At 53.4% G+C, this 22,355-nt stretch overlaps 10 protein-coding genes across 10 annotated transcripts; 4 read left to right on the top strand and 6 right to left on the bottom strand.

The window, feature by feature from the left end:
- Window positions 1–97: 97 nt before the first annotated feature.
- BO82DRAFT_384033 (uncharacterized protein) lies at window positions 98–3,295 on the top strand. The gene is made up of 3 exons (XM_025638071.1): window positions 98–665; window positions 722–1,276; window positions 1,580–3,295. Exons 1-3 carry the CDS (start codon window positions 411–413, stop codon window positions 3,146–3,148), a joined length of 2,379 nt encoding a protein of 792 aa, XP_025491239.1. The 5' UTR covers window positions 98–410; the 3' UTR covers window positions 3,149–3,295.
- A 1,294-nt stretch (window positions 3,296–4,589) lies between these two features.
- On the bottom strand, window positions 4,590–5,931 carry BO82DRAFT_98401 (uncharacterized protein). Its single transcript, XM_025641725.1, has one exon. The coding sequence runs from the start codon at window positions 5,532–5,534 to the stop codon at window positions 4,719–4,721; it is 816 nt and encodes a 271-aa protein (XP_025491238.1). The 5' UTR covers window positions 5,535–5,931; the 3' UTR covers window positions 4,590–4,718.
- An 815-nt stretch (window positions 5,932–6,746) lies between these two features.
- Window positions 6,747–8,375, bottom strand: BO82DRAFT_285268 (Creatinase/aminopeptidase; the record flags this gene model as incomplete). Its single annotated transcript, XM_025631489.1, has 7 exons — window positions 6,747–6,940; window positions 6,989–7,148; window positions 7,205–7,316; window positions 7,364–7,445; window positions 7,501–7,599; window positions 7,659–8,067; window positions 8,124–8,375. 7 exons carry the CDS (start codon window positions 8,373–8,375, stop codon window positions 6,747–6,749), a joined length of 1,308 nt encoding a protein of 435 aa, XP_025491237.1.
- A 461-nt stretch (window positions 8,376–8,836) lies between these two features.
- Window positions 8,837–10,630, bottom strand: BO82DRAFT_285171 (Zn(II)2Cys6 transcription factor; the record flags this gene model as incomplete). Its single annotated transcript, XM_025631487.1, has 4 exons — window positions 8,837–9,703; window positions 9,764–9,907; window positions 9,968–10,522; window positions 10,571–10,630. The coding sequence occupies 4 exons, from the start codon at window positions 10,628–10,630 to the stop codon at window positions 8,837–8,839; spliced, it is 1,626 nt and encodes a 541-aa protein (XP_025491236.1).
- A 647-nt stretch (window positions 10,631–11,277) lies between these two features.
- On the top strand, window positions 11,278–12,432 carry BO82DRAFT_98376 (uncharacterized protein). The gene is made up of 3 exons (XM_025641724.1): window positions 11,278–11,720; window positions 11,780–12,047; window positions 12,105–12,432. Exons 1-3 carry the CDS (start codon window positions 11,476–11,478, stop codon window positions 12,309–12,311), a joined length of 720 nt encoding a protein of 239 aa, XP_025491235.1. The 5' UTR covers window positions 11,278–11,475; the 3' UTR covers window positions 12,312–12,432.
- A 1,738-nt stretch (window positions 12,433–14,170) lies between these two features.
- Window positions 14,171–15,286, bottom strand: BO82DRAFT_337047 (NAD(P)-binding protein). Its single transcript, XM_025633379.1, has 2 exons — window positions 14,841–15,286; window positions 14,171–14,766 (listed from the first exon to the last, which is right to left on the bottom strand). The coding sequence occupies exons 1-2, from the start codon at window positions 15,271–15,273 to the stop codon at window positions 14,186–14,188; spliced, it is 1,014 nt and encodes a 337-aa protein (XP_025491234.1). The 5' UTR covers window positions 15,274–15,286; the 3' UTR covers window positions 14,171–14,185.
- Window positions 15,287–15,644: 358 nt separating this feature from the next.
- On the top strand, window positions 15,645–16,313 carry BO82DRAFT_355010 (tautomerase family protein). The gene has a single exon (XM_025635330.1). It carries the CDS (start codon window positions 15,767–15,769, stop codon window positions 16,256–16,258), a length of 492 nt encoding a protein of 163 aa, XP_025491233.1. The 5' UTR covers window positions 15,645–15,766; the 3' UTR covers window positions 16,259–16,313.
- Window positions 16,314–16,351: 38 nt separating this feature from the next.
- On the bottom strand, window positions 16,352–17,989 carry BO82DRAFT_384027 (phosphoesterase superfamily protein; the record flags this gene model as incomplete). Its single annotated transcript, XM_025638070.1, has 3 exons — window positions 16,352–17,234; window positions 17,287–17,839; window positions 17,979–17,989. The coding sequence occupies 3 exons, from the start codon at window positions 17,987–17,989 to the stop codon at window positions 16,434–16,436; spliced, it is 1,365 nt and encodes a 454-aa protein (XP_025491232.1). The 3' UTR covers window positions 16,352–16,433.
- Window positions 17,990–18,831: 842 nt separating this feature from the next.
- On the bottom strand, window positions 18,832–19,847 carry BO82DRAFT_375188 (flavonol reductase; the record flags this gene model as incomplete). The annotated part of the gene is made up of 2 exons (XM_025637465.1): window positions 18,832–19,349; window positions 19,439–19,847. The coding sequence occupies 2 exons, from the start codon at window positions 19,845–19,847 to the stop codon at window positions 18,832–18,834; spliced, it is 927 nt and encodes a 308-aa protein (XP_025491231.1).
- A 1,009-nt stretch (window positions 19,848–20,856) lies between these two features.
- On the top strand, window positions 20,857–22,212 carry BO82DRAFT_285265 (glycosyltransferase family 69 protein; the record flags this gene model as incomplete). Its single annotated transcript, XM_025631488.1, has 3 exons — window positions 20,857–21,456; window positions 21,520–21,745; window positions 21,797–22,212. The coding sequence occupies 3 exons, from the start codon at window positions 20,857–20,859 to the stop codon at window positions 22,210–22,212; spliced, it is 1,242 nt and encodes a 413-aa protein (XP_025491230.1).
- Between the last annotated feature and the right edge of the window lie 143 nt (window positions 22,213–22,355).

The raw sequence follows: 22,355 nt of genomic DNA, 5'->3' as shown, positions 1-22,355 counted from the left end.
GTCAAGACTTGGTAACTACGATCGGGAGTGTTGATTGATTGATCAGGGCCCACGCCGATCCCCCCCCCTCCGCCCTGCTTTCTACCACCTCCCCTCCCCTCTCTCCCCCCGCCCCGGCCAGGACCCTGCCAGAGGAGGAGGGCCTGGAATGCCCGGCTTTTACCCCTTGCAGTCTGCCCGGGGAAACGCCCATGACTCGAGGTTCCCTGGTTTTCCCTGTTTTGCGAATGAGACCCTGCCCCCATCCGGCTGGCTTAGCGATTTTTCCCTGGTGCAACGTGTACAGCACTCTAAATTTATCCCGATGATTACAACACCATCGACGGCTTTGATCCCGATGTGGTGGAGAGATTTCCCATATAGGCGCACGATCACCGGGTACCATCAAGGCTGAGCAAGACACCGCGAAAATGACCAAATTCGACCAGGCTAAAGCATACGCACCGCAGGAGGAGGGGACGGGGTTCTTCGACGACGGGCGCGAGATCGAGCTCCTCCATTTTGTGTACTCGCACCCCGACCTGGAAAACATCCGCGGCTCCCCGGAGAAGGTGCTCCAGGCGATCGACGAGTATGGGCGCACGAAGAAGTACCTCATGAATGTGGGAGAGGATAAGGGGCGGATTGTTTGCGATCTCATCGCAGAGGTCAAGCCGGAAGTCATGGTATGTCGATTGGCCTGACTGGCAGCGAGGACCGAGTTGTACTGATTCTTGCGCAGGTGGAACTCGGTGGCTATGTTGGCTACTCCTGCGTGCTCTTCGGCGACGCAGTGCGAAAAGCCGGGGGCCAACGGTACTACAGTCTGGAGATGAACCCGGAGTTTGCGGCGGTGATCATGTCACTGGTGGATCTGGCTGGTCTCTCGGATGTGGTCAAGGTGGTTGTTGGCTCGAGCGATGCATCCATTGCGCGCCTGCACGCCCAGGGTCTGCTCAAGCATATCGATCTGATGTTCCTGGATCATTACAAGCCGGCGTACACGACGGACTTGAAGCTATGCGAGGAGCTGCAGCTGATCACCCCGGGCTCTGTCCTGGCTGCGGACAATGTCATCAAGCCTGGAAATCCACCGTATCTGGAGTACGTCCGGGACCGTGTGGAGGAGAAGAGGCGGAAATTGGGAGCGGCGGTGAAGAGCGAGAGCCTCCCAGGAAAGACTGTGAATCAATATCAGAAGAGATATGGGGAGATGAAATTCAACCAAAGCCCTGGCAATCCGAATCTAGTATATGAGAGCCAGTTGGTGCACAGTTTTGAGCCCACTGGCGTGCCGGTAAGACCACCTTCTACTCAATTTGAGAAACATGCACTGATGTCGTATAGGACGGCGTTGAGATTACACGATGCGTAGGCGAGGAGAAGCAATAGTTCACGTACTGCAGCAGGAATGAAGGTGATGTTCACTGTGTGTTCTGTGTCTTCCGGATATATTATCCGTAGAGTTCCTAAATACCTCGTGTTACACCGGTCGCGGCCATCGGAAAGCCATCGAATCATTAGAGTCACGATGACGTTATGCGTATGCTCCGTAGCAAAGTCTGATAAGTGTGTTTGGGTGTCTTCCAGGTAGTAGCAGAAGGTATATGAAGAAACTCCTTCCGCTACCCTCGCATCGAGGCTTCTTCCGCACGCGGCCAACCAGTCCGGCCACCTTCCCACTATGGCTATTTTTCACCGCCACGAGCTGAAGAACATCCTCCTCATCCTCCTTAGTGTTCTCTGCCTCCCGATTTCTGCAACTGTCACTCTTGCCTCTTTTCTCTACATCTACGTCTCTAAAGATGAAGCAACACGGCCACAATTACACGCGACCTCGTGTCGCAAAACCATCCTCGTGACGGGGATTTCCATGACCAAGGGCCTCACAATCGCCCGTCTTCTCGCAAAGCACACCCCCCATCGCATCATCGCCGCTGACACGGAACCCATCCCGTTCACATCGCCAGGCCGCTATTCTAGCGCGATCGCTCAGTTCTATCGTCTCAGCTCCCCACAAGGCACGAACACGAAGCCATACGTTGACTCGCTGCTGGATCTCATAAGAAGAGAGGACGTGCACCTATGGATCAGCTGCAGCAGCGTCGTCGGCGCGATCGAGGATGGCGAAGCGATGCGATCGGCGCAGAAGGAAAGAGGGAAACGATTCCACGCGGTGCAGTTCGACAGTGATGTGGTAAAGAAGCTGCACGAGAAGGACGCCTTCATCGAGTACATTCAGAGCATCGGACTGCTAGTCCCAGAGTCTCATCGCTGTACATCTGCCGCGCAAGTCGAGGATATTCTCACCAAGTCCGCCTCGCGGAACGGTATTGAGAAATCCGAAGGAGGGAGCAAGCGATTCATCCTGAAACCGATCGGGGTCGACGACAAGGCCCGAGCCCAGATGATGACGCTGCTCCCTTTGTCCGCGGGACCCAAGGCCACCGCCTCCTACCTGTCGACGCTGAACATCTCCCCGTCCAACCCCTACATCCTCCAACAATACATTACCGGCCCGGAGTACTGCACGCACTCCCTCATCGTCCGCGGGGAGGTCAAGGCCTTCGTCTCCTGCCCCTCCTCCGACCTACTGATGCACTACGCCCCACTCCCCGCGGACGCGCCCCTGAGCACGAAGATGCTCGACTTCACCAAGCGCGTCGCCGAGGACGGCGGCGAGGAGTTCACGGGACATCTGAGCTTTGACTTTCTGGTCGAGGGCGAAGGGCAGGATGCAAGACTCTACCCGATCGAATGTAACCCGCGCGCGCACACGGCGGTGGTTCTCTTCCAGAACACGCCAGCCATGGCGGAGGCGTACCTGTCATGCTTTGAGTTGGAGCTTACCATGCGTAAACCGCTGGTGGTGCCTGCGCAGCCCGCGCACAGCTATTACTGGCTCGGGCATGATTTTGTTACTCTGCTGCTCATCCCAGCCCTCACACTTATGTCTGGAGAGGGGGGTGTGGAAGAGGTGAAGAGTGGGCTCGAGACGCTGTGGCAGCATCTGGTGCATTGGCGGGACGGGACCTATACGGCGTGGGATCCGGTGCCATTCTTTGTGCTGTATCATGTGTATTGGCCGAGTCGGTTCTTGGAATCTCTGGTTAAGCGGAAAGAGTGGAGTCGGATTAATGTTAGCACCACGAAGATGTTTGCTTGTTAGTGCGGGTGGTGTAATTCTGCTGTCTCTTTTGGATCCTTCAGGTTTGTCGTGACACTCGGTTGTTATGAAGAACTCATCCGGAGGCTCTTCCTTGTAGGTGGGGGAGCTTCCCGAGGTACACTCAATGTACAGTACACTAGAAACAGGTAAAGAGCTTCTCGTGCATGCAATGTGAGCTTGTTCTAACGATGTTTCAAATATCGAGCTCTAGCACAAGTCCCGTGTAATTTACACGCTGACGACGAGCGTGTCCATCCCATTTCATATGATGTCTGGGAAAACGACACCGTCTCCCTTAAGCATTGCCATCGCAGCTATCTGATCTGTAGAAGTCCGAGTCACGACACGGAAGTGGGCGTCCCGTCCATTTTGTGGGAGTCTTTGAGTGCCCATGGTTATTAAACTCGAGGTAGCCGAGGAAGTCCGTTTTGAGAGATTCTACTTCTCCATGTATAAGTCAACGAAGAGTTAAAAGACCTTGCACTGAACCCGAAGCTCCTTTGGTCTCGGCTTCTGGCGGCAGGCCTGAGAGTGACAAATGGCCCGCGGTAAGGAAATACTCCTGTGCCAGTGCTTGCTGTCATTCAGCGTCTGATGGAGTAAACGGCGACAATGACCCCATAACTGGTCACAACCCTTGGTTACGAACGAGCCAATGTGCTGATAGTGTTGATGCTACGTGGGAAACGAGAGAAAGGAAGCAAAGAGCGGTATAAATCGTGCTCAACAGACCCTGACAGCGACTATTATATATGGCCCGACCTCATGCACGGGCGTCGAGGTCGGCTACCTCGCCCTCTCCACAGGTAAGTATGGAGTATGGATTATCAGGGAATCTATCATTTCTCTTGTTGTAATTTGAGCCAGGCTCAAGCATGTACAGTACATGGTTTATGATTTACATAATCCCAGGTTCCGCTCCGGACAAGGAATTCTTAGCATTGCTTTCACGGCCTGTAAGGCGACTAGCTGGGAGATACCCGACCCTCTCTGGGTGGATCGTGTTGCCTCAGACACCGGTGGCGACGGGGTTTCTTCCGTGTACAGGAGTTTCCACACCCCAACGGCATTAATTCGTCTTAGCGGATCCAACCCTTGATGCACGGGGCTCGAAATCTGATTCTGTGGGTGCTCGACATCTGGTTGTGATAGTCGACTCGCGACCTTGAGCTATCGTAACAGCTGGTAGCCAGCCGTGAAGGGTGTCTTGTAGTCTGATAGAGGACGCCCACCCATTGAGTTTTGGATTTGCGGTCTTGATCTCGAGGCAGTGACCTTGGATGATGCGAGTGGGTGGTAAATCGAGCATGCATGTCACCATCGAGCGCCGCTTGACATGTCGACAAGTGGCGCTTTGCGCAGTCATTGACACGAGGTCAGTGCTGATTAGAGATACAGTACACGAAAAGTGCAGACGGCCGGCAATCATGCTCATACCGAACACGTTACCCGCCCCGAGCCCAACCATAAGACTCTCACAGCTCTAACGCGTGAATCCCCGATTACCAGTTAATATACTTTTAAGTCCATCTTCATCGATTACCTGAATCGATGAAAATCTCCCGACACCCTAACTCAGCGCCGTCATCGCCGAGTCCTGCTCGGGCTCATAGTTCACAAACGAGACCAACCGCGACAGCACGGCGAACTCCAGCTTGAACTTGATAGTATAGAAGAAAGTCTTGAGCGAGACCTGAATAATGTAGATATTGAGGTACTCGAGGACGAGCAGGGAGATGTCCATAAGAATGATGGCGGCGTTGATGCCCAGCAGCTGATACATGATGAGGGAGCGGCGCTTGCTGCGGTTGGGGTAGAGGGTGAGCAGGCGGACGGTCTGGACGAGAAAGATGGCGGAGATGATGACCTCCTGGGTGAAGAAGACGGTCATCTGCAGCTTCTCCCAGATGGTGTAGATGCGCATATAGCGGCTCCCGGCGTTGTCGGCGATCACGCCGTAGGAGAACACGATGTGCGGGATCTGGATGATGACCGCGTCCACGACGATCATCGTCAGCACGCTGCGCAGCACCACCGCGTTGCGCAGCACCAAGTGCAGCCGCGAGTATAGTACCACCGACTGCCCTGTCACCATGATCGCCCAGCCGAAGGTTGTCAGCGTGACGGACAGGTAGATCGGCGCCAGCTTGAAGTATTTCAGGAGGAGGCCCAGCGACTGCGGGATGATGCCCAGGCTGGTCGAGATGAGGAGACTCCAGAAGTAGAGCCCCACGTAGTGGTGGAAGGTCACGAAGATGAGCAGGATGAGCTCGAGAGCGCTGTACAGGGCGCAGCCGAGCAGGGTCGCCAGTGTCGCTTGGAGAGCTAAGCTGTCGCCGGTGTAGTGGCCGGCGATGCCCTGGATGGGCGCGGAGTCGTTGGCCATGGGTTGGGGGGGGGGAGGGTCAGGCAGAGACGCGGAGCTCGAACCTCTTCTGTTTGCGACTGTCCATTCTCAAGGAAGTGTAGTCGCTGCAGTCACTTCAGCAGCATGGTAGTAGGGCAAGTAATAAGGAAAGCAGGTGAGTCGACGAGAGAAGCCAACGTGCGGAGGTGAAGAAGCAGAAATTCACCGGGAGGGACTCTCCGCTCAGGTGACCAGCCTACGATCCATGGACCGGCCAGCCCGCCAGCTCCGAGAAGACGTGTCTGCAACACACACTCTCTCCCTAAAATTGTGGGGTGCGTTTGACAAAAATCCGGGGCAAAGGAACCTAACCCTGCCAGGGCCGGCCTAATCTTTTAGCTTGCTTTTGCCGACCGATCGGCGCCGATCCATGCCTGTCCAGTCACATTCCATTCTGCAGGCCCCGATCTCCCTCCGCATTCGGACCCTCAGCTGCGCTGGGGCTGTCTTGTCTGTCTGTTTGACAGCCCATTTTTGGACTTGCCTGGGCAACAAACAAGTGGCCACCAGAAATCAACGGAGGTGCAGCACAAGAGTCAAGCGATGCTTGGCAAAGTATAGCCCTGAGCTTTATTTCACAGAACTGACTTCTGATCAGTACTCTGATTGAAGTTAGTTGCTGTCTTACTGTCTGGTCCTATACCTCTACTCCGCCACTTTTGGTGGAGAATCAAGACTCTAGTCGCTCCATTCTGCTGCTGCTGCTCCTCGTCAACCTTTGGACGGTTTGAACTTTGGGTGCGCCAAGCCTTATGTAAGCACTGTTCCACAGAAGCGGTTAGCCGTATTTTGGGCCGACATGCGCACGCCTGCTTCGCGAGGCACCGACCACCCGCAAAAATGAGCCAGCCTAGTCACACAGCAGATTGGCAATGTGGAGTGAAATCTCAATTGCCGACCGTTGAACATATGTTGCATACCTAGGTAGCTCACCGGTCGCCCTCTGTCTCTTCTACTGCCATATCCCCACGAAACATCCATCCGTGGCAACTTGCTCAACTAACTTCAGGCCTCCCGATGGTCTATCCCTACTCAGCAGAAGGAAGCGAGCCAAGAATCCACTGCAGCAACCCGAGCACCCCCTTCACCATTTCGGTGGCAAAAGCAATACATTAGCCCCATCACCACGCAAATTGACCAACAACAGCATCGCACACCCGCCGGGGCCCGTTAACTGTCCTGTCGATCATCTCAGGGGTCCCATGGGCCGATGGCTCGCTGTCCTGTCAACAATTCCGCTGTATCATTCTCCCGCACTAGGAAGATGTCCTCGTGGCGGACGCCAAACTTGTCTACCAGGTACACACCCGGCTCGGAGGTGAAAGTCATCCCCGCTCGAAGGACGGTCTCATGGTTGCCCTTGTTGAGGTAAGGGCTCTCATGCGCTGTGGATGTTAGTCCCTCCACACTGTATGCGGGGAAGTTGAACCTACCCTTAATGCCAATCCCGTGTCCGACACGGTGCGTAAACGCATCGCCATATCCAGCTGCACTGATGACAGTACGAGCGGCAATATCCACACTAGCTGCTGTGGCATCGACGATAAATCGGTCGATGGACTTAGTTTGCGCTTCGAAGACGATGTCCCAGACCTGTTACGGTTAGTGCCATGCAAGCGAAAGAGTAAGGAAGAGTGAAGGGAATGTACATCAAGTTTCTCTCTCATCCAATCGGGTACAGCAGCATTAGATGCCGGTCGTTCTAGGAATGGAGGAAAGAATGTGCGACAGATGTCAGAAGAATAACCCATCAGATGGGCCCTGCGACCGTTAGACCAAATCCCCGCATCGCTGGGCTGAATACGAACCCAACATCTATCAAGACAAATGTCTCCGCTTCCAGCACCTTCGACCCATTGGTTCCACCATGAGGATTTGCAGCATTCTCATCTATTCCAGCTGTCAGCCTAAGTCCATGTTTATATGGATGCTCTTGATTCCATACCAAATAACACAATGTCAAAAAAAGGTTCCAATCCAGCGGAGAGGAGAGTCTTATCCAATACACGTGCGATCTCGCTTTCGGTCAACCCAGGAGACAGGCCTGTGTCGAGTTAGCATTTTCGAATTTTGTGGCAAACTTGAATCCACTCTTCTACTCACACTTTCTCATTTGCCGGACCGCCTCCACTGTCCCTGTATTCACTGCCCTCAGGACTCCAATCTCCTTCTCTGATTTGATCTGTCGCACTCGCTCCACCTCGCCCTGAAGACCAACCACGTGGAACCCGGCCCGACCGAGCCCACGCTGAATGAAATCCCGCATCTCTTCATCGACCATGAGACGCGGTGTGCGGCGAAGGCGCGAGAATGTTTCAGCGGTTTTGAGAGTCTCATACGGATCCCAGTGCTCTTCCCACGGGATGATATCAATCTCCTCAGTGAACGGCATCCCGAGGAGTCGTGCCCGCTCCGCTTCGAACGAGGGGCAGAGGAACGACGACTTGGATTTGACTTTACCAGAGGGGAGACGCTCAGGTTGCACCACGAGCAGGAAAGGGCGCTCTTCGGGCTTTAAGGTTTTAGCGGACCGCAAACACATGGCAGCATTCAGATCATGGCACACACCTCCCAGACTTCCCATTCGGGCTGGCTGATGTTGGCGTAGTATTTGAATGTGTATCCTGGCTCAACCACAAAAGCATCCACACTGTCGGCCACGAGGGCCAGCGCCAAGCGGTCGCGGCGATCTTCGAAGTCTTCCACCGTCAATGGAATAGCCGTGTCAAGGAAGGGGTATCCCGTTCCACGGAAATTGTCAATCGAGCATTTCTCGAAGTTATCCAGTGAGGTGGGGCGCGAAGCTGGTTGGATTCGCATCGTACCACTAAAGTTCTATTTATCGATCAGAACGAGTACTTGGGAAGTACTTGAAATCGTACCCGGAAGAGGGAATAGATGCCCATTCCAAGAAGAATGAGACCCATTACTACCCGCAGCCATCGTTGACGATGTAGCGGCTTCAACTGGTCCTCCTCCAGACTTTGATCATTTCGATAGTACTTCTCCATTCTTATGATGCGTGGGGATGAAGTGGCGGGAAGATTCGACCTTAAGTAGGAGCGGGGATGATGGCCGATTTCCCCGCACGGCTGGTCTCCTCCAACCAGAAGCCCAGCCGACCTTATCAATGACCTGAAGTAGTCATCCACAGCTCAAGCGCAGTGATAACGACAAACATCGATAATAATCTCTACTCGGATCAGCACTGCAGGTACAGGTCACGTCGAAGGCGAGACCGCCGACGCCAAATTTGAACAAATCGTCCAATACTCCACTGTTTACTGGTTCATCTTTGATTGGTGCTTTTTCATGCCTCTCACATTCACGAGCAGTCTGGGTTCAGATGGAACGTCGCCTTGGCTATCCCCGTGCAAATTATCGATAGCCTGCAGTTCTTGCTTCAGCCAGTTGAGAGACACGTCTCCATGCAAGTAATTTGTCATAGACAGTGCCTGTTGCACTCCTATGCGTCTACCAATCTCATTCAAGCGACTCGTAATCCAGGCTTTCATGCGGGGCGTGCTTCCAACACAGTCGGATGCAACAAACAGCGTCCAGTGTGAACGGATCAGCCCCGATGCATCAATCAGCGATTTGTCAGAGTGAGTCGACCCGAAGAAGTAAGGGACACCGGCGCATACTTCCTCCGCTAGCTGACGGGTGACTGCAGCGCTCTGACGAATGGTCGCCCAGAGTTCATTGTTGTTGCCTCTCGATCGCCTCCATAATCGCTCGCAGACAGCAGCGATCACTTCGTGGATAACGATCCGCGTCAATCTGTACGTGTTCCACATGACAGCAATGCCGATCTCAGGGTACTCGTGGTAGTAATCGCCGTAAATATGCTGCTCAGAAGGCTTGTTCTTACTGGTGGCTGCGGCGTCAAGCACTGAGTATTGCCAGCCTTGACCGACGGTCAAGGCCCACGCAGCCAGCATAGCATCCAATTGCAGTGCCTCTTGTATAGTTTCATGAGGAGTCTTGGCTCTCCGACCCACTTGTGCGCACAGCTCGCTGACCTTGGCCAGATACCTGAAGAATGATTCCATGGGGCACTGCTGTGGTCCCCGCATGCCGACTGTCTCCTCCGACAAGGCCATCAGCCATGCAGGAGTGGATTTCTTTCGGTACAAATTACTTAAAGTCTGCGCGGTCGGTTAATAGTCAGAAGCACAAGCGGTGGCTGACGGGGCATATAGACTCACGTATTGGCCGCGTAACTGTGTGAATAGGGCGAGTCCGACCGGGCTTCGTAGCTGCTCCGACCCGCGTAGCTTGATGAGGGCCATCGCACCTTCGATGTGATCTGCCCAGCGCACCATCAGCGAATGGCTCTGGCAGGTTATGATCTGAGATCATTGGGATCAGCAAGCAGTAATACGGACTCGATATAAGCGTGGGCAGCGCACCTCGTACAAACCCAAGACGAGAACCGCAGCGAGTGTGGCATCAGACTTGGCAGTGATGGTATCTTGCAGAGCAGTATTTGTCTCTGATAGTGCGATAGTATACTGTTGACGTGCCGCACGGGTAAGGTGAGGATTCCCGTGAATGTTGCCTAGTGCTGCCAGCCCCATCGCATTGACGGACGCCATGACAGCGGGACTCGGCTCCTGTTGTAGTAAGGAGGGTAGAAACGACAGGTGCCCAGAAACCGAGCGACGAGCCGACCCGACATGATAGGTCAGGACATAAGTAATCCCTTGGTCAATTATTGGTGTAGACATAGGCTGCAGGGCGAAAAGGTTATAGGCATTTTCGTCGGAGGATGACGATGCGATCTCCGACGCATCTACCCAAGGTGATACGCTGGTGTATTCTGATTGCGGTTGCGGACGACGATTGGCCTTCTCGACCACTTCGGCAGTCTGATCATGGAAACTAAGAGCGGCTACATCGCGGTATCCGGTGCAGATCCGCTTGGCTCGCAGACATGAGGAACACGAGGGCCGTTTCTGGTCGCACTACAGATCTTTTAGCGCGTATAGAGAAGGTAGTTCTGATAAGTATACCTTGAGCCGGCGGGCCCGGCACCAAGAACAGGCTGCACTGGGTTTCCCGCGGTAGACCATGACAGGACCGAAGTGGTTTCCTAAGAGAGCAATCAACACGATAACCTCTGAAGAGACTTGGCAAGTCTTATATCCGATGCAAGTGAATGAAGATGGAGAATGGCTGACAAAAAGAGAGCAAGGAGATGGGAGGTTCGAGAGAAAAAGAGTCGATGTGATCACCGCGCTCCCCGCCGCGGGGCAGTAAGTGCTCCTTCCAGATTGGGGAATATCGAAGTGGTTACCGGATTGAGACTAGTGCTGACGGCGGGACACGACGCACGCTAAGCTTTTCTTGGATTACAAGTAGGCACGCCCTTCCACTGAGGTGTAAGGTTGCACTCAGCTTTGTGAACAACTGACTTAATTGTACGTACATTTCTACACTGGCCGGCCTCGCCGACTCGGGCAGGCAGCCATCGAGCTGGTTTCCATCTACCCTTCAACCACCGAACGCTGGTCATTTTCATGGGCTAAATCTGACCAATCACATCTATGGAGGTCCTGAGATGACAGTGGCTGCGATTCACACTTTGCTGGTGGATCAAATTGTGGCTAATCAAGCTTTATGGCCAGCAAAACAGTTGCAGCATGGTGTACTGGTAGTATGCTTCCCCATGCTCAAGCCACTGAATGCAGCTGGGCCCCCGCGATGTATGCCCGAGATGGCAGTTGCGGGTAATCATGGATGAAAGAGGCGGTTACTCGCGTGGGTGGCCTAGAGTTGGTAGTTCCTGGGGATGATAAAAGCAGCTGGCCGTCGAACTTGAATAACAGCTCTGGACAAAATTCGCTGCAACCCAAGTTTTGAGTCAGACAGTCATCGACGGCTTTTTCTACACGAGTCAATCTCATCGTCAGGCACCATGAACGCCATCTTTGCAGCCGATCTTGTCCTTTACCTGGTGCTCCTTCCCTTGGTTTTCTACATTGTCTGGACGCGCCGCTCGGGCGGACTTCTGGCATGGTACTATCTAAGTGTCTTCTGCATTGCTCGTGTCGTGGGAGGAGCGATGGGAGTACATGATAGCCAGAGCCTTGCTGCGAACATCATTGTGGGCGTGGGCATCTCGCCTCTCATTCTAGCAATTGATGGTCTTCTCCATGAAGCGTAAGCATTTCTCTCCTCATCTGCAGATAGGGTCATGAGCTCACAGTCCTCCGTAACAGCCGAGCTTACCGCAACCCCGGATCACAATGGGTCGGCTGGGCGGTAGTCATCGTAGCCACAGGATTGATGGCCACGGCTCTTGCGCTTGCAATTGTGGGTGCCTTGAACATCTATGAAGGTCATCCCAAGGCGGACAGTCTGGACCACTGGAAGACAGGCACCGGATTAATGGTGTTGGTTTGGGGTTTGGAGGTGATCTGGGCATGTATCCAGCTCCTGCCATCGCAGCGACGGAAGGATGCCTTCTCGTTTCATGCTGGTACTACGGTGAGTCTCCCGTCTCGCTTAGGTGAATTCTTTACTAATATGAATGGTGGCTATCAGCTTCTTCAGGGGTCTTTTCTGGCATTATTCTTTGTGGGCATCCGGGCTATTTACCAGTTGGTCGCGGTGTGCACGCAGCGGAAAGACCTCAGCTCCAGCACTGGAAGTTTGGCAGTGCGGGTGGTTTTGGTGTTTTTGCCGGAAGCCTTTACAGTTTTCTCGATGGTGCTTGTGGGCGTGCAGACAAGGAACGTCAGGAAAGGTTGATCGTGCAACGACTTCGTGGCCGGAGATAGTGTGACATATGTCTCCGATTCGCTTGCTGGTCTGCTACATGCGTGTGATTTATTTTCTGTCGATCATGTACCATATTAGTTTATAGACTTGCATGTATTGAGATTCATTCGACCTGATTGATTCATGTTTTCACTCAGCGGATTTGTCTAGCAGGTGATTCCCTCTGGTCAAAATCGTCCTTGAAGCGTCCTAGCGGGTCCAGGGCTTCAACTTACATCTTTTCCATGCATTCTGTCAGCAAACTACTTATGTACCTTGTGACGAATTTCGTGTGCTTTTCAGATGGCCTTTCAAGCACCTTTGAAGCGCCTTTGAGTAATTCAATATACACCTTCAAAAGCAAGTTCTTGTGTATTCCTCGAGACTTACAGCCTGAATCTACAGGTCTTCAAGACTCTCCCCTCTCTTAGAAAAGAAAAGCTCAAGTCATGTGACACTTCCATAAAAGCCCTTTCAAACCAGTTACTTCAGCGAGAGATCGAGCATCTGATAGATCACTGTTTAGCACCCTAGAACAAGCTCTCCTAGAATGGCGAGGCTGTTTGGGAGCGCTTCGCGAGTGTACTTTACTACTGTATACGCTCATTTGGAAGTGACAGACGGAACCTTGACACTGTCAGCAAGGCTCGCTGCAGGGTAGGGCACACCATCGCGATAAGCAGGCACACTACAGCCCTAACAGTGAAATCTTTGCCCCAAACTGCCCTTCAATTTCTTCTGAAATAGTCCCTTGAGAGATATCGCTCTGTACGCATAACCCGAGATTTCACTCCACGTGGTCGCAGATCGCGTCCGTCCACCGAGTGGGTTGCCGGATTGGGCAAGCGGCGAGCTGACTGCAGAAGGGCGCGAGCGCTGCGCCCCAACAGACGGGATGGTCGGCCTCCAGGCTGAAACAATCAATCTGCTTCTCGGGACTGAACTAAGCTTCAGCTGCCACGGCTTGGGTGTCAGCACAGACCCACTGTTGTCGCGATGAGGCTGACAACACGGGCGCTTCGCTGTACTGGCGTCATCCGGCCAATCAGAGTGCCGCCCCCTTCGGTATCGCCTTGATTACTTCATTCGGTATTCAGTCAGGGAACAACAATATAGGAGTAATGGCTGTGCTATATGAATGGTCTGTAGGCTGAATATTGGGATATATAAGGCTCTGAGCAGAAAGTCACAGCGACACAAATAGTCCATCAACAGAACAACATCGTATTCCTCCTGAACAGACAGCAATCCTCTTTAGACAAGCATCTCCACTACTCTGAATTCCGCTATCATCATATACTCCACCCCGGTCTGAACTATAACGGCATCCATCGTCCTACCTACCCTTTTACATCATGTGCCTCCTACTTCCTTTCATCCTCAAGAAGCGTTCCAGTGACCGCAAACAAGAATCGGCACGCGCAGGCCCACGACTAGTCAAGTCTGAGCGCGAAACGACATCCAACTATAACCACGGACAAGAGGTTCCACTATCCTCATCAGACAGACGAAGCTAGCACTAAGGTGAGAGATTCACCGGCAGATCTGCAGTCCGTAAAGCTAATGATGGAGAAAGACTCCGTCTGATTTAGCAATCTTAAATGAAATGCATACTGGGAGAAGCGAATTCGGGGGAGGAGGGGGGGTGGGGAGGGGGCCGCAAGTCTAGGACCAAGAATTACGAGAAATTTGGTTTACACAACAATAGCATTCAATCATAGATTCCTACCTCATCACACTTCCTGTGAGACAATTTCATGATTTGTAACGGCAGTTTCTGCCCGTGGATTACAATACAAGCAGCACATATCATTATAGTATACACCAGTTCAAACACCAAACCTCCATCCCAAACCCACAACCCCTTACAAAGCAGCGGAAGCTCCCCCCCTCAACGCCAACTGCTGCCCCAACACCGCCTCCACAATCTCATCCTGACCTCGCCATTCCATCCCCAGCACCCGCTCCGCCGTCCGCGTATCCACCGTCCACCCCTTCTCAAACGGCCCCTGCAACCGGCACCCAACCCCGGGATACTTCCGGCGTACCAGCTCGGCCACCCGGTCCCACGACCCCGGCGTCGGCGCCGACAGCAGCACCTCCGTGCCCGGGCCCACCTCCCGCTGCAGCGCCCGCACGTGCGCCTCCGCCACGTCCCGCACGTCGACCCACGCGTTCGCCATCCCGGGCTTCTCGGCCTGCAGCGTGTTCCAGAAGAACGCGTTCATGCCCCCAATCTCCTCCGGGGTCGTCTGGATGAGGCTCTCGCCTAGCACGAAGGTCGGGTGGAACGTGATCAGCGTGAATGTCGGGTGTTGGGTGGCCAGGAAGCTGCGGGTGGCGTCGTGCGCGGCCACCTTTGAGGCGCTGTATTTCAGGCCGTGGCCTGAAAAGCCTTCTGGGATCGGGTCGGGGAGATCTATTGGGATGGTTTCGTGGGTGTTGTCTGCTTTTGTTAGCTTTCGCTTTCTCAAGAATTGAGGGAGGAAAGGAAATGGGAGGCTGATGGAATGGACGTACCCGTCACGTAAACCTCCGTCTCGCGGAGGGCATCCAGGGGGGTCAACGCCAGCACAGAGGACATCACCACCACCTTCTGGATCTTCGGGAACGCTAACGCGGAGTACAGAATCGACTCGGTGCCCTTGACGGCCGGGTCGATGTAGTCGGCTTGGAGATCGGACCCGCGGCCGGGCATAGGCGAGGCCAGGTGGAAGATGTGGTCAACGCCATCGAGGGCGGGCATGAAGGCGTCGCGCGGGGTGATGTCGGGGATGATGTAGATTTCGATCTGCTGGGGACTGAAGTCGGGGTAGCGGGCGCGCAGTGGGGCCTCCTGGGAGGCGTGGCGGATGGACAGGCGCACCCGGTATCCCGCCCGCAGGGTCGCGAGGACGACCTGGGAGCCGATGAAGCCGGTTGCGCCGGTGATGAAGACTAGAGGGGCGGTCATTTGGATAGTAAAAGAATGATGCTTGATGATGAGTCGGTCAATCAAGCGTGCCAGCGACGAGTGGTGTTAAATACCACCATCTTCGTGGTGTATGAGCCAACTTGATTTGTGCTACCGCGACTTACATCGTTAGTTCACTAATCATCCCGTGGAGACGGGGGGGCCCCGACGGACTGGTTCACTGATCACTAACTCCGCGCCAATCACCACACCATCAATGGCCCTGATCGGTGTAGATCACTAATCTTACATATGCGCTCGAACATCAACAATTGACTGGGGTGCAGTCAGCGATCAGCACAACCATGAGATAAAAGACCCTATTTCACATAGCAGTCAGCAGTTTATCGATCCCCCAGCCAGATTCCATCCTTCGACCAAATTATCTCACTACCTCAACTATACCCATCTAGACTCCAGTAAAGTCTCTCGAGCAAACCCAATCGAACTAGATTACCCACCTCGAAACCCCAACCAAATCCCGAATCCCAAAATGCCCCTCTGGCAAATCTACTCTCCTCCCGGGACTTTCACCCCAGAAGCAAAATCAAGCTTCGCGACTGACATCACAAAAAGATACACCTCCATCGGCCTCCCCGCCTTTTACGTGGTCATCCAATTCCACGAACTCAACCCGGAGGATGTCTACGTGGGTGGCCGGGAGGCTACCAAAGCCGAACGGCCCTTTGTACGGGCGGTCGTCACGCACATCGCGGTCGTGCAGCCGGATAGCGACGCCGCGTATCGTCGCACGACCAACTGGCTTGATAAGATCTTCAGGGAGCATGTGCTGGATAAAGGGTTTGATGTGGAGTACCACGTGGAGGAGACGGAGCGGCGGCTGTGGAAGATCAATGGGATGATTCCGCCGCCGTACCGGAGTGAGGGGGAGAAGGTTTGGGTGCGGGAGAACCGGGCGGTGGAGTACGATGGGGCTTTTGCTGAGGATGGAGAGGGGAAGACAGGCGGGAAGGCAGCGCTTTAGTGCCAGGATCCGGTTTTCTTGGGTTGGATGTGGTTTTAATAGGATGAGCTTACGGAAGGCTATAAATCATTTCGTGGTTGGAAGAGTGTAATGGTTTATTTTGATGTCTCTATCGATGAGCAATTCTCAATCATGCAGTCATGGTTCGTCGTAATCCCCCCTGTACGCAGTCTAATCACTTGCGGAAAGGCACCGGCTCGGGCAAGGTGGCAGGCGTGTCGTTGCGCGCCCGCCCCTGGATCAGATGATCGAAGGAAGGTGCATACTCGACACGAGGGGTGAAGGGCTCGAAGTCCCAGAGATAGCCGAGAGTGCGCAGGATTGACGAAGCAGAGTACGACACCGTCTCACCGTCAACATCTGTGCCCTTCTGCTCGACGTATCCCTTGCCCACCCACGGGGAGATCAGCAAGGTCGGGATACGGCCGCCCAGGCGGTTAAAGGGGAAGGTGTATTTTTCGCCACTGGGGGTGGTCGCCGTGTAGGTCAAGTTGTCTGGCGCAGGAGCCAGAGGAGGAGGCACATGGTCGTGAAAGCCACCGGTCTCATCGAAACTAAGGATGAACAGCGTGTTGGACCACTGTGGACCATTGCGCAGAGCCTCGTAGACCTGCTTGATCAGCTTCTCGCCATCCGAGATGAGTCCGCTGGGGTGCATCGAGTTGGTGCCCACTCCGCAGCAGGATGGATTGAGATAGGTGAAGTCGGCAAGCTCACCCGCCGCCGCATCCGTGTAAAACTGCTCTAAGGGCTGGACCTGGTTGGTGCGGTTGGCAGTGTAGGTCCAGTCGTAGAACTCGGCATCTGGACCCGTACCGCCCGCGATATCGTAGTAGTTGATCCAGGTGTGATTTGTCTCGCTCAATTGCTGGAAAATGGACCGTTGAGGGAAGGCGTGTACGGTGAAAGCATCGTCATTGCTGCCGTGGCCATATGAGGTTCCCGACGTCAAAGCCGCCCGGTTGGGATCGGTGGGCTGTCCATGGGTTAGCATTGCTGCATTGCATCTGCTGCATTGGAAGACTTACACCTGGGATATCGGAGTGCCAGTGGTTGAAAACAACATAGTTCTGCACCAACTGGGTGAGAACCGGCACCTGGTCCTCGGTGTAATAGTTCATGACTTGGGTGGATAGCTGGGTGCGGTTGGCTTTGGCACCGTATACCCGCAGTTGCTCGTGCACAAAGCCCTGTTGGCTAGGAGTCAATGCGCCTGATGCGATCGCCTCATTGTCCGGCGTGAACGTGCCGTAGAACTCGATATTATTGCCGTACACCGCGTGATCAGGATCGTCGGTAACCGAGTCGTAGTCCCATGCCGCGCTGCAAACAGTGCCCTCAGCTGGGTTGCTCACGTTGTAAGGGTTGCAGAAGGGACCGTTGTTGATGGGGTTCTCGAGGCCCTTGATCGTCTGTCCACCAAGAAGGTTGTCGACGGAGCGGTTCTCCATGACCAACACCACGACATTCTTGACCTTGTCTTTGAGGTTGCTGATGAATGAGTGCGAGTGGGCGTGCCGTGACGAAGCCCCGGGCAAAGCCGAGGCAGCGGCCGCAAATGCCAGAAGGCCGACAAGGGCACTAGAATGCATGATATTCGATGTATGATGGTGATAGTGACAACAATGCCAGCATGAAAGGGATGTATCTTGCTATTTATCCTTCAAGGCGACCCGTCAGGAATTGCCGCTGTCCCTTCATGATGCCCCCACGTGCCTGCCTGGAATGCATGGATGGAGAAGCCTTCATTGCACCTGCATCTTGCGACGGACTATCATACCCATCTTCATCGCGCAGGGCAGACAAAAGCCGGCTGGGTGGAGAGTGTCAACCTCGTTGATAGACGGCCCTGACACCAATGGGAGAATTGCTGAAGACCACGAGAATGGAAAGTAGAGACTCCGGCCGTTGTCCCTGGAGATCCCTGCCTTTTTGATGCAGGGGATCGGCAATCCCGTGGGCATCCCAAGAATGCGCATTGGACGAATAGAGCAACCCCGGCTGGATGCATGTTGCTAACAAATGGATTAGATTAAGGTGCCAAGCGAATATTAGATGAGTGCAGAAGAGGAGAAGCTTGAATCAAAAGGGCTAGTTTGAGTGGTTGTGGAGAAAGAGCAGTCGGGAAATGGCCGATGGTGACATTTAGTGGGGTCGCGTCAAACCAATCTTCTTCACGTCAGTTAGCACCATGTAATCTCTCAATTTTGGATTTGTCCGTTGCTGACTTTCACCATATGCGAAGTGGGTTTTCTAGGAAGTCCTAGAGCCGTGGTGCTCTGATACTAGAAACCTCTTGTTATCTTGCAAGGAATGTACTGTATTTTAGCTGAGTAATCTGGCTAAATAATTGGTAGGTTACCCCGCACTGCACTCAATATTGTGACTGGCGCAACATATTCAAAACTTATGGGTTACACCTATACTCAAATTTGACGATCGATTTGCACGTCAGAACCGCTGCGAGCTCAGGAACAAAAAATACAATGCTAAACATTAAAGACCCACAACTCAGAGCACGTTTCTCTCACTGGCATACTTCATCCTCGCCAAACAAGTACCAACGCAGATGCTCATTTGAAAGCCAGTTGCTGGTCAATCACATCTCTGACTTGTTCTTCCATTCCCTTCCATGTCAATCCCAAGTTTCTCTCAGCCTTTGACGTGTCGAGCACATAGCTTGGTCCTTCAGTGGCCTGGATACCGATGGGTAGACTCGGATAATGTTGACGGACAAAAGCCTCGACATCTGCCCACGATCTGGGCGGTGCGGCCAAAAGATATGACTGCAGTCCCTGTATAGAGCTGTCCAAAACTTTTACATGTGCTGCAGAAACGTCATGAACATGAACACCCCGGTACTGAGCCGCAAATAGCTTCCCAGTTGTGATTGCCTGGTACAGCATGCCACAAGTGCCCCCAAGCTGATCCGCTGATTCCTGTGCGTGATTGTGGCCGAAGACAAAGACCGGATGCAGAGTAACCACATCAAATTTTGGATGTTGATCACGCACAAAATCCAGCGTTGCTTTGTAAGACGCGACCTTGCTGGCATGATACTGTTCCATCGGGTTCAACGAAGCAACCTGGGCTGCGTCGACATCTTCAACATCCGTCGTTTCTACCACCAAACGCGTTAATGGGACTGGTGCTCGATACCTCATAGGACGAGAACCATACCTTTCACGACCAACCCATCTCTAGTTGGCCCCAACGGAATAATTGACAATGCCGAGGCAGTCACGACAACTTTCTTGATGCTTGGCACCTTGAGCGCGGAATACAGGATTGAAATAGTTCCTCGGACGGCAGGGCTTAAGAGATCATCCCCGGCACCGGGTAATGGAGAGGCCAGGTGCAAAGCATAATCCACTCCCTGTAGTGGCTCGTCGAAGCATCCATCAATTGTCAAGTCGGAAATGACAGCAAAATCCAATTTCTCTGCATAGCGATCATAAATCCGCTCGAGCTTGGTCGCCTGCTCAGCACGACGGACGACCAGCCGCACGCGATAGCCAGCTTTAAGTACATCCCAGACCACCTGGGAGCCGATGAAGCCGGTCGAACCGGTAATGAGAACAAGAGACATTTTCTAAGACGAGGCAAGAATCTGAGTTAAATTGAATTGAATTGATGTTGGTAACCCAAGTAATACCTACTGCCGGTCTATGAGCCTGATATACCACGGCTATACCTCCGTCGCTGATAAATGGCCAGGCAAGTTCCTTTGTATACTAGTAGACAAGATCTGAGAAAGATTAGTGATCGGGTTCCTCGGCTTCCGGGTACAACAGATTTGATTGGCCCTCATCGATGGCCTTTACAAATTGCAGTCAGCTTCTATACGAGCCTTACAGGGGTGCTGCCGCGGTCTATGAGGCATTTCTTGTAGATAGTGATTAATAAGTGAGCACGTAGACATCTTAATGTTAATGGCATCATTCATCGGCTGCTCGATCAATAGTGCGCCATGCGCGACTCGCCTGTTTGAGGGTATTGTGATTAAAAAGCTTCTCAACCATATTCTGGAAGTTTCCTGATTGTACGGAGTACATGGGGAGCCTCTTGGTTATACACCTCTTTTGTTTGGCGTCTGATCATTCAGCCCAGTTTACCTTGATCAAATGCCGATCAATCCTCTCGGAAACATATCTGACAATCCAGTAGTATAGGGCGTTGCGGAAGATATAGTAGTAGGAATATAACTTTACAGACCGACATAACGAAGAGGCTGAGATGTACTGGGCAATTTCTGATAGAGAGCAGTGTAATTGACAGTTGTCATATTTACACAGCGAGACCGCTTCTCTGGCAGATGTGTACTTCGAGATTGTGTTAATAGTGTTGTTGCCTGATTGACCAGGCTGCAGAAGGCCCCGGTCGCAATTATCGACATGTCAAAAATAGGATTAGCGCGGAAGGCGGATTCCCCCCTGGCTTCTATTTTTGATCCCGTTCGCTCCTGCCGTCCCGCGTCAAGGCCGGGTCGGTCTAACAGACCGATGAATCAAACGCAAGTGAAACCTCAATGACGCTTTCTTTTACTGTCACCACTTGATCGTCTCTTGACTGTCTTCTCGCGAAGAAAGAATGTCCCCATGATTTCCCCGTTTGCCTCTTCCAAGGCCGGTCCCCGCTGGGTTCCCCGCCGCCGATATGGGTTCCGCCGACGCGTCGCCCTCCTCGTGGGCCTCGGCTTAGTGATCTGGACAATGCTCCAGGTCCTCTCGATTCACCACCATATCGCCCTCGTGGATGCCCGCCCTCCTCCTCCGCTACCCTCCGACCGTATTTTCATCGCCAGCACTCATTGGAACAACGAGCGTATCCTCCGAAGCCATTGGAACGATGCCGTCGTTGACCTGGTCAAGACCCTTGGCTCCGAGAACGTCTTTGTGAGCGTGTTGGAAAGTGGTAGCTGGGATGACAGCAAGGGAGCTCTGCGCGAGCTGGATACAAGACTAGATCGACTTGGTGTGCGACGCAACATCACTCTGTCCGACACAACACATCAGGATGAAATCTCCGCTCCGCCCGGGCGTGATGGTTGGATCAAGACCCCGCAGGGACAGACAGAGCTTCGACGCATTCCATACCTGGCTCGGCTACGCAATTGGACCTTGCAACCATTGGAAGACTTAGCCCGAGAGGGGATTACTTTCGATAAAGTTCTCTTCCTGAATGATGTCGTGTTCACGGTATGATCGACTTTAATACTTGCAGAACCCAGCGAATGTGTGACTAATGGGTGAGGTTTCTAGGTCGACGATGTAGCGACCCTGCTAGATACCAATAACGGGGTCTATGGGGCTGCTTGCTCCCTGGATTTCTCCAAACCTCCTCTATACTACGACACTTTTGCCCTACGTGACTCTCAAGGCGATGAACACGTCATGCAGACTTGGCCATACTTCCGCTCTGCCAGCTCGCGCAGAGCCCTCATCAACATGGAGCCAGTTCCCGTCAGAAGCTGCTGGAATGGGATGGGTAGGTGATAATTCGTCTGTGCCTGGTGCTGTATCAGACTGACTCTTTTAGTGGTGATGCCCGCGGCGCCTTTCGTGTCCTTTCCGCTACTGCGATTCCGTGCGGTTCCTGACTCCCTTTCGCTATCCCACCTTGAAGGCTCAGAGTGCTGCCTGATCCACGCGGACAACCCTTTGTCACAACTCCACGGAGTTTACCTGAATCCCCAGGTCCGCGTCGGGTATAATCCAGAAGCGTATGCTACGGTGCATCCGACCCGGGCGTGGCTGTCCTCGCAAAATCTTGCCGTGGCTCTTTGGGAGAATCGGATTCGACGCTGGACGACCTCTTCCTATTTTAAGATGCAAGTCGTTCGCAATCGTCTTAGGAAGTGGGAAAAGGATCATCCTCAGCAGCAAGAAAGCGGTGACTTTTGCTTGATCAATGAAATGCAAGTTCTGGTTGCCAACGGTTGGGCGCATGTCTGAGTTTGAAGTATAAGTGCCACCTCAATTGAGCAGGCGCTTGCGACCCCACCCAACCTCCAGCTAGTGTGACGAAGATGGGCTTGGCATGTTGCATGAGCTTGAAGTCTGGGCCTCTCGGCGATAGCCACGCCGTCCCTACAGAG

This window comes from Aspergillus uvarum (assembly GCF_003184745.1).
Source record: "Aspergillus uvarum CBS 121591 unplaced genomic scaffold BO82scaffold_32, whole genome shotgun sequence".
Taxonomy (NCBI): Eukaryota; Fungi; Ascomycota; class Eurotiomycetes; order Eurotiales; family Aspergillaceae; genus Aspergillus; species Aspergillus uvarum.
Note: the sequence above shows the minus strand (reverse complement) of the source record. Positions and strands in the feature narration are given on the sequence as shown.

Bases quoted from the DNA above. Each gene is read 5' to 3' on its own strand.
- BO82DRAFT_384033 (XM_025638071.1), top strand. From the start codon at position 411: ATGACCAAATTCGACCAGGCTAAAGCATACGCACCGCAGGAGGAGGGG. The intron at 666-721 runs GTATGTCGATTG...ATTCTTGCGCAG, and splicing joins AGGTCAAGCCGGAAGTCATG to GTGGAACTCGGTGGCTATGT. The intron at 1,277-1,579 runs GTAAGACCACCT...AGGTAGTAGCAG, and splicing joins TTGAGCCCACTGGCGTGCCG to AAGGTATATGAAGAAACTCC.
- BO82DRAFT_98401 (XM_025641725.1), bottom strand. From the start codon at position 5,534: ATGGCCAACGACTCCGCGCCCATCCAGGGCATCGCCGGCCACTACACC.
- BO82DRAFT_98376 (XM_025641724.1), top strand. From the start codon at position 11,476: ATGAACGCCATCTTTGCAGCCGATCTTGTCCTTTACCTGGTGCTCCTT. The intron at 11,721-11,779 runs GTAAGCATTTCT...CCTCCGTAACAG, and splicing joins GATGGTCTTCTCCATGAAGC to CCGAGCTTACCGCAACCCCG. The intron at 12,048-12,104 runs GTGAGTCTCCCG...GGTGGCTATCAG, and splicing joins CGTTTCATGCTGGTACTACG to CTTCTTCAGGGGTCTTTTCT.
- BO82DRAFT_337047 (XM_025633379.1), bottom strand. From the start codon at position 15,273: ATGACCGCCCCTCTAGTCTTCATCACCGGCGCAACCGGCTTCATCGGC. The intron at 14,767-14,840 runs GTACGTCCATTC...TAACAAAAGCAG, and splicing joins GACGGAGGTTTACGTGACGG to ACAACACCCACGAAACCATC.
- BO82DRAFT_355010 (XM_025635330.1), top strand. From the start codon at position 15,767: ATGCCCCTCTGGCAAATCTACTCTCCTCCCGGGACTTTCACCCCAGAA.